The 16,544-nt window shown below is 33.7% G+C and overlaps 1 protein-coding gene across 1 annotated transcript; it reads left to right on the top strand.

Moving 5' to 3' along the window:
• Positions 1–3,873: 3,873 nt before the first annotated feature.
• LOC129872202 (4-hydroxyphenylpyruvate dioxygenase-like) lies at positions 3,874–14,477 on the top strand (the record flags this gene model as incomplete). Its single annotated transcript, XM_055947099.1, has 3 exons — positions 3,874–4,579; positions 5,464–6,016; positions 13,760–14,477. Coding segments are annotated over 3 exons (1,446 nt in total), but the record flags the coding sequence as incomplete, so codon positions are not given.
• Between the last annotated feature and the right edge of the window lie 2,067 nt (positions 14,478–16,544).

Here is a 16,544-nt window from a genome sequence, read left to right as displayed (position 1 = left end):
TCTTAAATGTTATGAATACGCTGTAGATCATGCCAAGGATATATATACTCCAATCCTCGGTACTTGCAAAACTTATGAGATGTTTATCAGGAGAAAATACTAGCAGCAAGTTCTACATCTTTAGATAAAGTCATTCTAGGAGGTTTAATATTTATGTGTATAGTTATACCTCGACCGTTAATGTAAAATGATTATAGTTTAGTTAGAGGATATTGAAGAGGTCTACCGACTTAAAATAACGACTTTTGATCTAAGAGGGAGATGATAGGAGAAGAACCAAGTTAGGTTTTGATATTTTAGTAGTGACTCTAACGAGTTATAGAACAGAGCTAGGGGAGGCTGAGACTTAACCCATTTTTATCTCAATATTTTTCTTATACTTGAATCAATATTACACTCTATTCATGCGTTGTATGCTTGCACATGACCATAACTCATATTCATGTAGTTCATATAGAATCATGTATATTCTCTATTTCTAGCATGAGGAGTAATAACTCACTCAGTAATCGAATCATACTCCATTAATATACGAATTTTAGTCCTATGTCATGCAATTCATGACTCATGCACTCATGTTTTACAGTATACTCAGTCTCATATACTCGTGATATGTCCTTAGTGACTAGTGAGATCACACTACATCATGTATGCTCTTAGATCAAAACTCTTTAATAAGTTCATTCATATTATACTTTACTCTTCAGGCCTAGTTGTATGTCAGTTATGAAAATCCTTAAGCCAAGATTCATAGTGTCCCTCTTATTCCAGATCCTCATGATCCAGTCTTCTAGAAGCCTTAGATTTTTAAGCTTATGATTTCTCTAAAACCTAATGTTTCTATAATTTCATAGTTTTTAATAAAATTCAGTTCTTCTTCATCATTAGTCTTTAATTGCATGTTTTACTTATAAGTTGATGATTGAAATGGTGTTCTCATGAACCCATAGTGAATAAGTATTTTCATGACTCAAAAGTATGTTCTTTCATATGCATATTTCAGATTATCAAGTTTCATGATTTTAGATACTTTCAGATAAAGTTTCTTTCAGTTACTATAAGTAATCATCAGTTTTAAATCTTGATTCTTGATCTACTTAGTTATTATTAGTTATCAATATTTTAATATTATCAGATTATTACTGGATCAGTTAAATGCATGTTTTCGTTGGAAGTTTTACCTGGCACCAAGCGAAGTTAGGGATAAAGGTTCACGGTCAGCGTCCAATGAATTATTTAGTAGCAATTCCTAAGTCTCAGAATTACGTTCCACCATAGAATTTAAGGAGTCTCCCTTCAGTTGAGGCTGGCTGCTTAGTATCTGTAAACATCAGCTTAGTAGATCCACAATAGCTTATATCAACCTTTATACCTTGGCAAAGTATATTGAGCTCTTTTTATGAGAATTATGCATCAAACCCCATATAGTAACTCGCATGGTTATATGACGGTTTTAGTACTTCCCATGGTTTAGTCTCACATATTACATGACCTTATGTTTAGTTATTTTAATTTTAATATTTATTAGTTGCATGTTTTAGTACTTGGTCATTGCATCATTTTATGTATTTTAGTTTCATATTCAGTTTAGCATTTCAGATTCATCATGTCCTACTTTACAGATTATCATGCATGTCTCACATACTTAGTACATTCAAAGTACTGATCGCATACTGCTTTTACCTATACTTTTCATGTGATGTAGATTCAGGTGTTTACTATCAAGATCCTAGTGAGTTGGATCATAGCTTCCAGCGAGCAGGTTATGAGTTTTCTTATTCCGAGAACTCGAGTGAGTTTGTAGTTCTATTTCTATTTGCATGTATTGGTTAAGGAGAGCAGGGGTCATGTCCCGACTACCTATAATCAGTATTAGTAAAGGCTTCATAGACAGTTAGTTAAAGTTGTTGTATTTAATCTATTCTATTCCAGATTCTTTTCAGATTACAGTTGCTGTATACTAGATGTATTGAACTAATTCATTCCATAATTACGTTTCCGCTCAACCATTTTAACTTTTATACATATTCATATTTAGTTGCTCATGACCTATGATAATATGAAGATTTAGCTTAGAGTCAGTTGTGGCTCTAAGCACTATAGTCTTGGATCATAACAGTATATTTGTGCAATTATTCCATAAATTAATCGTGTTTTAAGTTCACAACAACTCAAAGTTTTGAATTCCCTTTCTTAAAACAATCACCTTTAGCTAATATGTTTGAGAGTGAAGGCAGGCAAATATGGGAAGTGGAGATTTGGGGGTGGCGACGGGTAGAATGGTCAAAGGGTGAGGTTAGGGGATTGGGTGGATGAGGAGGAGATACTGAAACGCCAGTTATGTAGAGCTGTGCAAAAATTAATTTAACTGGTAAATCGAATCGAAAAAATACTATTGATTTATTTGTATTGGGTTATTGGGTTAACTATTTTTAAACAGTTTTCAATTTTTTTTATTGGATTTCGGTTTGATTTTTGATTTTATAATTTTTGTTGATGGTTAACCCGATAACCCAGTAAGATTATATTGAAATTGTTATTTTACTCATTATATAACAATGACTAACATTTTACCAGTCCTATTTTTTAAATTTTAACATTAGTTTCGGCCGTAGGCAACACATAATAGCATCATTCCATCTATATTGCTACATCTTCTCTCTTCTCGACATAAACTAGTATTACCTTCTTTTTTTCTTAATTTTAGATTTTATTGTGACAAAGACAAATAATTAATGTTGTTTCCTCAAATTATTGCATGAGTCTATAGAAAAATTTGAACAATTATGTCTTAAATGAAAGTGATTAATGTAGAAATTTGTGTTGAATTTCTATTATTGCTACTATTTCTATTTTTATGAACATCATGTATGTATGATTATATGAGCTTTTTCCTATCGATTAAAATGGAAAATCAAACCGTTAAGAACCAAAAATTGATAAATTGAAAACTGATAATAAACATCTTATTGATTTAGTAATTTATTTCACGTGTCCACAAATCAAACCCCAGTAAACCAAACCGTTAATATATAAAATTGAATCGAACCGATCGAGATGCACCCCTACATATATGTAACTTATTTTTCTAAAGAAAATATTTTTTAAACATTTTTATCAATCAAACATAGAAAAGTTTAAAAATATTTTCCTCTATGCTAAATACACCCTATACCATGAAAAATGAAGAAAATCATTGTTATAAATATATTTGTTATAAAGGAGTAAGTTTACGAAGAGTGCACTATTCTAATGAATACTATTATTGTTATTGGAAGAATATTGTCATTGTTATTAGGGAAAATTATATGAAATGGCAAACATTTAATGATTATAATGTGCTTAAGCTATAGTTATGGTAAATTATTAAACGCGACTATAGTTTAATTAATTTTGCTTTTTAATTTATATAATTCGGTTTCTAATTGTATAAATTCAGAATTTATATAATTCGGTTCGTAATTGTATAAATTCAGAATTTGTGTATGCTTACTTTAGCTATTTGTATACATTTGATTTGTATAAGTTATGAAAAATTCATAACTTTATAAATTTGGAATTTATATATAATTATCTTATTTTTATATGATTTGTATATGTTTTGAAAAATTTTTAAATGTATAAACACAAAATTTATATATAATTACCTATTTGTATATTGAAAAGTGAAATTAACGAAGAGTATGATTAAGATAATTATAATAGTTATTTATGATTTTTCTCTTCTTATTAATACTAGAGTATAGTTTAGAGAAAGTATCAATTATAACATGAAAAATGAAGAAAATCATGTAGACGTGTCGACACTATCTTGTACACGTGTCAAAAATCTAACATAAAACAAGTGGACGAGACGTATGAAACCATTCTTATATACGTGACAACACTATCTTCATTCCCACTTCCAAAATCCTTTCACTTCAAATACCATTCTGTTCATGTCATTACCTTAACCATTTCTGTAATAAACAAAAAGGCAGTCACAGAAAGTTGCTCAATTCTCTAGCCATGGGCAAAGAAACTCTCACCTCCACAACTACAGATACCTTCAAGCTAGTAGGATTCAACAATTTCATCCGTGCCAATCCCCGCTCCGATTTCTTCTCCGTTAAACGATTCCATCACATTGAATTTTGGTGCGGCGATGCTACCAATACAGCTCGTCGTTTCTCTTGGTCTCTCGGCATGCCGATTCTAGCAAAATCAGACCTATCTACCGGAAACTCCGTTCATGCTTCTTACCTCCTCTGTTCCATTTCCGGTGGACTTCAGATTGTTTTCACTGCTCCTTATTCGCCGTCTCTTTCAACGCCATCATCTGCAGCTATCCCTAGTTTTTCTACCTCTACTCACCGGGATTTCACAGCAACGCACGGACTTGGTGTTCGTGCTGTTGCATTGGAAGTGGAGAATGCTTACATGGCGTTCTCCGCCAGTGTTTCTCGTGGGGCGAAACCCCGTTTTGAACCTTTAACGATTGATGACCATGTGGCTGTGGCTGAAGTTCACCTATATGGCGACGTCGTTTTGCGGTTTGTTAGTTTTCTGAAAGATGCGGACAGCCTCGTTTTTCTCCCAGGTTTAGTGAATTACGTGTCTTTTCTGACACACCACACACAATTTTACTACTCTACTGTATTGCGATTACTTTTTCAAAATAAAATAAAATTATGGTTTAAAATCCATGAATTTTTCAAGTATGGGTGTACCACAAACTAAGAATTCGTTAAAGAGTATCCCCAGTTTATATGGTTTTATTCTGAGAGGCTAACGACTTTTTCTTAACCGAGAGTTTTCCATAGTTGAATTTTTAATTGTTTTGTCTTAAAATACTTCAGTTAGATTATTAGTTATTTCGTCTGTCCAAATATAATTTGATTTAGAAATTACTACTTAGAAATAATTTAATTTTAACTTTCATTAATAAATTGATTTATAGCTACAGAAAATATTTTGACATCTTTTCCAGACACAAGTTTGAAAAGTTAGTATTTCTTTTTTAAACTCGCTACCTAATCAAATTCTGTCCTATAAAACTAGTGCCTAATCAAATTATATCACACACTAAAATCAAAGTAATAAATTTTAAGTTATAAATCTGGCTTATTTTGAATGATTTGTGTGCACGTGATCTTTAAAATAACCGATATTGTAAATATTATTTCATGTAACTTTTTACTTCTTTTCTGTTGATGAGTGATAGTGAGAGATGCGAGTAGTTTGTTTAGTGAATCCATTTATGGAACACTTTTATTTGTTTATGTTTTTGCGTTAACAAATCGACTTATCAATCACATTCATTAATTTATTTATGTTTGTTCGTTATGCCAATTTTTTTAAATTCTTAAATCAAATAGGTGAAAACATTTACTTTCATGCTTAATTCATTTGAACTGCCTTATGTAAGCACATATATTTAGAGATGATCACTTATATTTATTTATCAATAAACATTCCCAACAGGTTTCGAGGCCATGGATGAAACAGCATCCTTCAAGGAACTAGATTATGGGATTCGCCGGCTGGACCACGCCGTTGGGAATGTGCCGGAGCTGAGTCCTGTAGTGGATTACATCAAGGGCTTTACGGGGTTTCATGAATTCGCTGAGTTTACTGCTGAAGATGTTGGTACTGCTGAGAGCGGGTTGAACTCGGTGGTGTTGGCAAACAATGACGAGACAGTGCTGCTTCCATTGAATGAGCCTGTATATGGAACCAAAAGAAAGAGTCAAATTCAGACTTATTTAGAGCATAATGAAGGGGCGGGAGTTCAACATTTAGCCTTGGTTACAGAAGATATATTCAGAACTTTGAGGGAAATGAGGAAAAGGAGTGGAGTTGGGGGATTTGAATTCATGCCTTCACCTCCACCTACTTATTATAAGAATTTGAAGAGTAGGGCTGGGGATGTACTCAGTGACGAAGAAATCCAGGCGTGTGAAGAATTGGGAATCTTGGTGGACAGGGATGATCACGGGACTCTGCTTCAGATATTTACCAAGCCTGTGGGAGACAGGTACGTTATCACTCTTTACCTCGACTCTAGTTGAATTACCTATCAATTAGTTTGCCTTAACACATTCTAATATTCTTAAGTTATAGATACTGACAGTTCGAACAAATTTTTCACATTTAGGTTAGCTTTGTTGTAGGGTGCATACTCTTTTGCCTGGTTATTAATCTACGTCTGCAGTGAAAAGTACCTGTAGGTGGTTTTTATGTTTACACTGTTAGTGTTATAAATTAAAAGCAATTGTTATATTTTTCGGTTGCTGTATAACTTATTCTCTGCTTCTTGTAAAGCAAATCTGCTTATGAGAAATATCTAATCCTAGATTGTTTCTGGGAATGTTGGTTTCTTAAGTCGTGACTACGAAGCATATTTAAAGATCGTATTTCAAGATTAGCTAGGAGGTTTGCTTGAAAGCAGAGTTCTTTTGATGAGCACCAAATATTAGCTGGAGAGGTGTTGCAGAATGGATATACTGTTGGAAGTAATCTATGCATTTAGGAAAAACATGACAAGAAGAGTTGTATGGAGTTGAATAGAAACTTGGGGTTGGTCTCATGATATTATAGCTGCTTCTGCCAATTTAAGTTAGTTGAGAATGCCACAGGAACCTTAGGAGATCTGAGTGTTTGGTGTTTTGAAACCTGGACCATGAGAAATTGATTCTTGCTTTGTCTCGAGTCTAATGTCCGTAGGATAGTAAGTTCATATTCTATTTACTATCAAGGGGAAACAATTAGGGCCTTAGGAGTTGGTGAGAGTGGCTGTTGATGGAAGTACTGCGGACTCTTAATTTGACCAGCCTCATTGTGATTTACCTAATGTTTTGGACGAAGGTCGGTAAATCCAGTTCAATAAGTTCTTTAGGAGTAATTCTAAAAAAGAGAAGGTTCTGTAGGGGAGAACTGATATAATGAATGCAGTAGTTTTGTGATGGTGTTGGTTAACTTCCATAGATCTTTGCATCAGGTCTCTAGCATATCAGGAAGAGTAACTCACCTTACCATGATGAGGACATTCGTTGGGAAAACGCAGACTAACACGAAAATATATATGGTCAAAATAATAGAAATAAAATAAAAAAATAATGACACCAAGAATTTACGTGGAATTTTTTTTAAATAAAGGAAAAATTACAGGCCAAGAGGAACAACTGATATAACTATAATAATTTTTTTTACACTAGATAGTTACGAGTACAATAGTCAAAGTTAGATAGTTACGAGTACAATAGTCAAAGTGACACAACACACTCAAAAGGAATAACATTTTTTTGGTTTTCCATCTTACTAAAATATCGTTCAAACTCTATTTTTCTTCATAGACTATTTTCTTATAGTATATGAAATACCTCACTTTGCTCTCTAATATTTTTCTCTCTATCTTAGTGTGTGTAACAAATGAGTAAGAGTGTCCTATTTATAGGAAAAAATTGTCCCTATGATGTCATCGGTGACATCATAAAGAAACAAATATTTCAAACTTTGGTAGCTTTATTGATGCGATTTGATTTGACAAAAATTGGTGATATTTTAGTTGTTGAGATTTGCCAACTACTAAATTCACATTTTTGACTATCTAATTTTAAATCTTGCAACAAATAAAAAATATTTGTGGCATGGAATGGACTTCTACAAATCTCCCCCTCCAGTCTCATGCACCAGAAAGAGGTATCTTCATTTTATCAGAGAGAGCTCATGACAACAAATTCTTTACACAATTCAAACTTGTCCCTTGTTACCACTTTGGTCAGCCTATCTGCAAGATTTTCATTTGTAGAGATCTTTTCAACATGCATAGATTCATCTTCTATCTTTTCTCGAATCCATTGATATCTTACGTCTATGTGTTTCATCCTTGCATGGTATATGGAGTTCTTGTTCGAGTCTATTGCACTTTGACTGTCACAATAGACGACATACTCCTTCTAATGCAAACGAAGCTTTCGAAGGAATTGCTTGAGCCATATCATCTCCGTGCCAGCTTCAGTAGCCGCAATATACTCAGCTTCAGTTGTAGACAGTGCAACACACTTCTGTAACTTCGATTGTCATGATATAGCTCCCCCTGAAAAGTAAACAAATATCCAGTAGTGATTTTTTGTAATCAAGGTCACCTGCCATATCAACATCTGTATAGCCCTTCAAGATTGGATTTGATCCTCCAAAACACAAGCATTCATCTGAGCTTCTTCTCAGATATCTGAGTATCCACTTTACAGCATCCCAATGATGTTTTCCCGGATTGTCGAGAAACTTGCTAACAACACCAACATCATGAGCAATATCAGGTATAGTGCATACCATTGCATATATTAAACTTTCGATACTTTCGACAACAGAGGAATATGGAACTTTGTCCATGTTCTCTTTTTCCTCCCGAGCTGTAGGACATATCTTCCTGCTCAACTTCATATGACCAGCAAGAGGTGTGCTAACAGGCTTAACATTCTTCATGTTGAAGCATTTAAGTACACGTTCAATGTACTTCTTTTATGACAAGTAAATCTTCCTTTCTTCTATGAGACTAGTAATTCTCATGCCCAAAATTTATTTGGCATGATCCAAGTATTTCACAGTAAACGACTTATGTAACTCTTTCTTCAACTCGTCAATGCTGAAAATATTTTTGCCCACAATCTACATATCATCCACATATAGCAAGAGGAGGATAAAATCATCGTCAAATTTTTTTGTACAAACACACAGTGATCTAATGAAGTCTTTTTGTAGCCTTGCTTTCCCATAACATATTCAAACTTCTTTTACCTAGGATCTTGCTTTAGCTTATAGAGACTCTTTTTGAGTTTACACAAAAAAATTTCTTTATCATTTACTTTGAAGCCCAAAAGTTACTTCATATAAATCTCCTCTTCTAGGTCACCGTGAAGAAAAGTTGTCTTCACATCCATCTACTCAACCTCTAAATTAAGACTAGCAGCCAAACCAAGAACTATACGAATGGAGGATATTTTCACGACAGGAGAAAATATTTCGTCAAAGTCTGTACTCTTTGTTTGACTAAATTCCTTAACAACCAATCTAGCTTTGTACCTGGCTTCAAGCTGTGTTCTTCAACTTTAACTTTGAACACCCACTTGTTCTTCAAAGCTCTCATGCCCTTAGACAATTTCACTCTCTCATAAGTGTGGTTCTCATTGAAAGATTTTATCTCATCTTTTATTGCTTCAATTCATTGATCCTTATGCTCATCTTTCACGACCTTCTCATAACACTCAGGTTCACCCCCATAAGTGAGTAGCACATACTCATTAGGTGAATAACGAGAGAAAGGAATACATTGTCTTGTGGACCTCCTAAGAGGAATATTTGATTCATCCACAACTTCATGAGCAGGCGCATCATCAATAACAACATCATTGTTATTAACATTAATATGTTGATTTGAGACTTGATTCTGGGCATCACAATGATCATTAATCCCACCAGCGTCATGCACACTTGTATAGGAAACTTGATCAAGATGGACTACGCCATTAGAACTTGAAAATTCTAGCTTCTCCACTTTATCAATATCTTCATTGGTTTGATTCCTCCGTGAAGAAGATATCACGTCTTTTCACAAGCTTCATCTCAATTAGATCATATAGACTGTAACCAAATTCATCAAGGCTAATATCCAATGAAGATGCACTGCCTTGTATTGACATCTAACTTTGGCCTCTAATCTTTTGGCACATGTACAAAATCTTTGCAACCAAATACTCTCAAGTGGTCATAAAAAACATTCTTTAGATACCAAACTCTATTTGGAACATAACTTTGTAAAGCAATAATAGAAGGTAAGTTAATAACATGTGCAGCAATCAATAAGGCCTTACCCTAAAATGAGTTTGACAATTTTGCTTCAAAAAGCAAACATCTAACTCTTTCCATCAAGGTTCTATTCATCCTCTCAACCAACCCATTAAGTTGAGGAGTCTTAGGAGGATTCTTCTGGTGTCTAATACCTTGATGCTTGCAGTATTCGTCAAATGGTCCACAATATTCACCACTCTTATCCGTACGAATACATTTCAGTTTTCTCTTTCAAATGAAGCGTGAAACTACTTAAAGACACCTAAGAATTGGTCTTTACTCTTCAAGACATAGACCCAAAGCTTTCTTGAAAAGTTATCAATGAAAGTAACAAAGTAGAGTGCACCACCCAAAGTCCTTGTCTTCATTAGACCACATAAATCAGAGTGCACCAACTCAAGCAACTCTGTCTTTCTTGAAGGAGGGTTGGACTCAAAGGAACCTCTATTTTGTTTTTCATTCAAGCAGTGCTCACACTTTTCTAATTTAGCACTTTGAAAATATGACAAAAATTTCTTCTTGGCCAAAATATTAAGTCCTTTCTCACGAATGTGGCTAAGGATCTTATGCTATAACGTTGAAGAGTTATCGCTCTTAACTATATTCACCATATTGGCACAAGTAGAAGTCGTAGTCCAGTATATACCACAACGTTTGTTACCACGAGCCACAACCAAGGAACCCTTAATGAATTTCCATTTTCCTCCATCATTGGTACCAACATATCCTTCATCACGTAAAACACCAACAAAAATAAGGTGTAGATGAATATCAGGTGCATGTTTTACATTGTTCAAAACTAGTTTAGTTCAAACACTATTTTTCAAATAAATTGTACCAACATCAATCATCCTAGATATAGTTTCATTACCCACACTCAAGGTTCGAAAGTCACTAGGAGTATAGAAAGAGAAAAAGTCTTTTCTTGATGTAACGTGAGATGCGGAAGCAGTGTCCACAATCCAGCTTGACTTATCACAACAAATATTTATCATATTTGCATCAAGGACGGTAACAAAATCTTCAATGGTTATGGTAGCTAGACAATTTTCATTGCCATCTTCTTTATTTTTCTCTTTTGTCTTTGTTTTTCCTCTTCAACTTTTGGTAAAATTTCTTTGTGTGACTTTTCATGCCATAAAGATAACACCCAATATCCTTAAGTTTGTCTATGGATTTTCTCCCGTTATGTTCTCTATTCTGAGAACCATGACTCGTTTCTCCCCCTAGGGCTAGTCACCAAGACATCCAACGAAGAAAAGTTTTGAGATTTGCTTCTTATCTCTTCGTTCAAGACACTGTTCTTGGCGAAATCCATAGATATCACACCATCCGGAGCAGAATTTGATAATGAAGTTCTAAATGTTTTTCAAGAGTCAGGTAGGGAAGAAGTAGAAGTAAACCTTGAATTTCTTCGCCAAATTTAATGCCCATAGCAAATAACTGATTCATGATCCCCTAAAAATGATCTGTCATCGGAGAATCATCATGATATTTTAAATTTAACATCTACTTTATTAAGAATATTTTTTTGTTCTCAATCTTACAAGCATACAAGCTTTCAAGATGCTCCCATAGGGTACGTGCATGTGTCTCCCCAGAAATATGGTTCAACATATTATTGTCAATTCATTGCCTAATAAATTCAAAAATCTGTCTGTGCAACAGAATTCACTCTTCATTTGTTTTATTATCAGGCTTTACAATTGTAAAGATTGGTTGATAAAAATTCTTGACATAAATTAAATCTTCCATTTTTCCCTTCCAAATGACATAATTAACACCATTCAAAGTAACCACTCTACTTATGTTGCCTTCTATCGTTTTTCCCCAAAATATATAACTGTTGCAAACCAAAATAAATCTTTTCTGATATGGAAGTTCAAACTGAACCGCAACCACAGAGCATACTCAGATAAAATTTTACTCTGCTACCAATTTGTTGGGAAAATGCAGACTAACACAAAAATATAAATGGTCAAAATAATAGAAATAAAATGGACAAATAATAATATCAAGTATTTACGTGGAAACCCTTTTAAATAAGGGAAAAACCACGGGCCAAAAGGAGTAACTGATTTCACTATAGTGAAGAATTTAAAAGTGGGTAGTCATGAGTACAATACTCAAAGTGATCCCAACACACTCAAAAGGAATAACACTCTTTTGATTTTTTACCTTACTAAAATATCACTCACACTCTATTTTTCTCCACAGACTATTTTTCTTTGGTTTATGGAATACCTCACTTTGCTCTCTAATATTTTTCTCTCTCTATCTTGGTGTGTTTAACAAATGTGCATGAGTGCCCTATTTATAGGAAAAATTTGCCCCTATGATTTCATGTGACATCATGAACAAATAAATATTTCAAATTTTGGTAGGTTTATTGGTGATATTTGGTTTGAGAAAAATAGTAATATTTTGGTTGTTGAGATTTGCCAACTACTAAATCCACTTTTTTGACTATCTAATTTTAAATTTTACAATAAAGTAAAAAATATTTGTGTCATGGATAGACCTCTACAACATTCTTCCCAAAACTCCAAGTAGGCCAATCTTAAGTTGATTTCTTAAAAAGGAAATTGTGTTAAAATACTCTTGAAACTGAAGGTAGTATAATATGTTTGATAGTTATTCACAGAGTGTGCAGTAACTTATGAATCTTATTTTCTTCTTATTCCATTGCATGTCTTCTCTTCATACCTAATTAAAGTGTGTGTTTCAAAGTGGCCTCTATTATTGCCTTGTGATTATGGAAACTGCTTTATACCATCTTCTCCATTTGGTTAAGGGATGTTTTCCATTCACCCATCTAGTCCTACTTAAGGCACCGTACTTTGTTGAACGAAAACTACTTTATCTTTTCACCTTGTTATTTTTTTGTTCTCTTGCAACTCCTTTACTCATTCTGTTATCTGGTAACAGAATTGCCCCTTCCAAGAGGTTTGTGACTCACCTTATTGCCGGACGATTCTACTTACCCTCTGTAGATCCCTTTTTTATGAAACATTGAGAAGTCACCGCCAATTTTTTTATTTTTTTGCTGGGGTTGGGGGTGGATTGATGCAATTTACGAAACTCATTTTCTGCTCTAACTAGATAACATTAGGACCACTTGTGTCAACAACCAAAGAGGGGTTGATTAGTATAGTTGTGTAGATTTCTATTTGCAGACAATTAGGGAAGCTTCTTAAATCGGAGGAGGCTGTGTCTGTCTACCCATATATCTCTCATCTTTATTATCTTGAAAATTTAAATAGAACAGGAACAAAGGTCAAACAAATTAAGAAGAAAAAAGAACTGCTCTAACAAATAAAAGGAATAGGTCAAAGTTTGAATTATTTTTCTACAATTGAGACATGCTTGTGCATGAAACACTACCCCATTAATCTCAGATTTTTTAGTTTCAATCTATTTACTAAAATTCACTTTGTGACTCTAGACTCTTCCACACTTGCCATAGGTGAGAATGATTCTTCTAGCTGCCTATGTGCTTTGAAATAAAACAATAAACAGTGCTGAGAGCCAGAAGGAACTCTTTAAGATTTTGACTATTTTCACAATGAAAAAACACTTTGAAAGGTATTAAGTTTGTTAAGGGATGAGGAAATCGATTCAGCTGCTGGTTCACATGAGAGTAATAACATGTTGACACGGGCTAAAATGATTCAGGAAAGCTTATAGTATTACTACACATTGCTTTCGCGTGGACGTGGTATCAGTTCATATGACATAACACTAAGCCGATTAGTACCTATTCGTAGATGATGAACAAAAGTAAATAATGTTTCGTAGAAGTAACTATAGCCTCCTGTAAAACTTTTGTTTGCTGTTGACCTATGTTGTGACACTTGTAATTTTGCAATGTAACTTTTGTGTATTAAAAAACGATGGTTCAACAATTACTGTATATTGTATTTTTCTGCAGGCCAACAATATTTATAGAAATAATTCAAAGAATCGGTTGCATGCTCAAAGATGATAATGAACAGGTTTATCAGAAGGGTGGTTGTGGAGGTTTCGGTAAGGGAAACTTCTCAGAGCTGTTTAGATCGATCGAGGAATATGAGAAGATGCTTGAAGACAAACATGTTAATCAAGTAGCTACTGCTTGAATATATAAGCATTAGCTTTCCGTCTAACTGATGTCTCTATTATTAATGAAATGAAAAGTAGTTTAGGTATATAAGTTTATTTGATGTGCTATTATGTAAAGAGTCAATAAAGTATGGAGGGAAACAAGAATCAAGTAATTTAAGTATAATGTTGATCATAAGTTCTGTAAAATATCCTATTCAGTTTCCTTAATCAGTCTCTCTTCTCATTTTTCGGAAAAAATATAGTTGGTGCCATAAGGACTAGGTCGATTGGAAGGACTCTGGATGTACCTTAGAAATCAACTGTTTTACACTCAAGACTACTTAACTGGAAATTTGCCGAGGCAACCAAATCAATGTTACGACTTAAAATGGGAACCACAATCTTAATTTCGCATTCTCATTGATAAAACACATTCAAATCATTAGTCGTTAAGCATACTACAGAAACTTCTTAAAATTTTATTTTATGCACTTTTTGCAGAAATAAAGACCATCTATTTTGCTTATGTAAAGGAGTAATATTCTAATTATATTTTTTTTGTGGGATTTCACTCCAATCTAGTATAGTACTATATTTGATAGCGGCCGATTTATAATATTTTAGAGGTGTAATTTGGATATATCAGTGTTTTATATGTCGTACTTATATATATTTCTTTAGTATCACCAAAGAACCATAACTTTAATTAGTCTTTAATTCTTGATAACAAATATAATATTATAATTTAATTAATAATTCCCCATTTAAAATCGCCAACCAAAATAGTGGTCATTAGTTTGGAATTCATTCAAAAATTATAAAATTCTTTCACCACACTCTCTGTTTATTTAATTTGATCCCAACCTTATTGAGTTATTATATTTTGAAAGCAAGCACTTTATTTTTAATTGAGGTGTAGTTTAGGGGACATCAACATTTTTGCGCCATTATCGGAGAATGAGGTTTAGAGATTAATAGTTTGTAAAAATTCATAAAGTGACTATTATTTTCAAATTTCACTACTTGTTATTTTTGTCAAGTGTAGATTTTACCATAATGTATGCCCGATATTAGGAGTCAAGCATATCTCTTTGTTCCACTTGATTTACAAATCGAACGTACATTTAGGCATATGAGTTTGAATTTTATAATAGGAGACAAGAATAATCAAAAGGTAGTAGATGAGGCTACTGCTGCATCATCTGCTACATAAACGGGTCATAATGGAACCATTCCACCTTCACTGCTGACTAGAAACACAAACTTCAACATCATTAACACACTGTTGCATTTAATAACATGAAAATAGTCAAATATCTCTTGAAGATGTACAAAAAAATATTTAAAAGACTGTGTTGGGGTGTGTCTAGCATATAACCTCCTAAGTATTTATCAAGAAGCTACATGCTTAAGGTTGTCCCCATTCTCTGGCCGAAAAACAATTACATGATTAGGATCTACCAGAGATATCTATCTCTACATGGACAGACCTCACAGAAGTATTCTTGAAAATGTTCCTTCCTTGAAGCAGACATAGTTAACTTAGGGATGAGATTAACAACTTCAGACAATTTCTAGATGAAGTACTACATGAATCTTGGTTCAGATGTAAAATAAAGTTGGTTCAATGTCTGAACAGTAAGCTACCAAATGAGGTGTTGCTAGATAGCTTCTATAGATCACGAGATGCATTCAACAAGTTCGTGACCAACAATGTTGCAGAAGCTTAACTGATTGACCATACTTATGATGAGGTCAGTGTTATGCTTGATTAGATGACAATGACGAACAAGGTATGGCACGCCAGAGAGGTTGAGGTGATAAGTAGTGCATCGACCAGAAAGCTATTAAAAGATTAAACAGTCATAGAAAAGGCCAAAGAAGAAAAGATGGTGCAATTGATGACACAGATTGTGATATTGACCAAGCATGTGATGGGGGTTCCCCAATACAAAAGGTTAAGATTGTAGGTCAATGAGCATTCTCAGGGTTCCAATTAGAGACCTTGGCTATAAGATCAAGAAAATCAAGATTAAAACCAGGAGCAAAATCAGCAGAATGCAAATTGGAGAGACATAAACCAAATCAATTATGACCAGGCTTCAACCACAAAATCACAAATTCATATGTTCCACCTCAAGATGGTCACCAAAGTGCAGATCAACCTTCAGTAAGTGACCCATTGAGCTCCAAAATGAAAAAGATGCTATCTCGTGTTCTCAAAAATTGAATCTACAAAGATTGGATTGAAGTAATGATGAATTGACATTGATAGCATGGGACAAGTGATAAAATCTCATTCCACTTCCACTAAACAGAGAGAATCTCAACTGAGCCAAATGACTACTTCAATAAATCAAAGGTAGAAGCGCACTCTTTCCAATGAAACATTGGTTAATTCAAAAGTTGAAAAAGGTAATATTAGTCAATGAATGATTGTACACAACTCAGAGCAACCAAATATTTGAAGATTATGTGGTTTTGATTGAAAGACCACACAATGAGAATATATATGAAGATCTATGCAAAAAAGAAGAAATTATAATCCTAAAATATACGGCTAGTAGTGAAGAACAAGCAGTTAGTGATGAAGAATATGACATTGTTGACATAACAACACCTACTCTAAAGTG

This window comes from Solanum dulcamara, chromosome 2, assembly GCF_947179165.1.
Source record: "Solanum dulcamara chromosome 2, daSolDulc1.2, whole genome shotgun sequence".
Taxonomy (NCBI): domain Eukaryota; kingdom Viridiplantae; phylum Streptophyta; class Magnoliopsida; order Solanales; family Solanaceae; genus Solanum; species Solanum dulcamara.
Note: the sequence above shows the minus strand (reverse complement) of the source record. Positions and strands in the feature narration are given on the sequence as shown.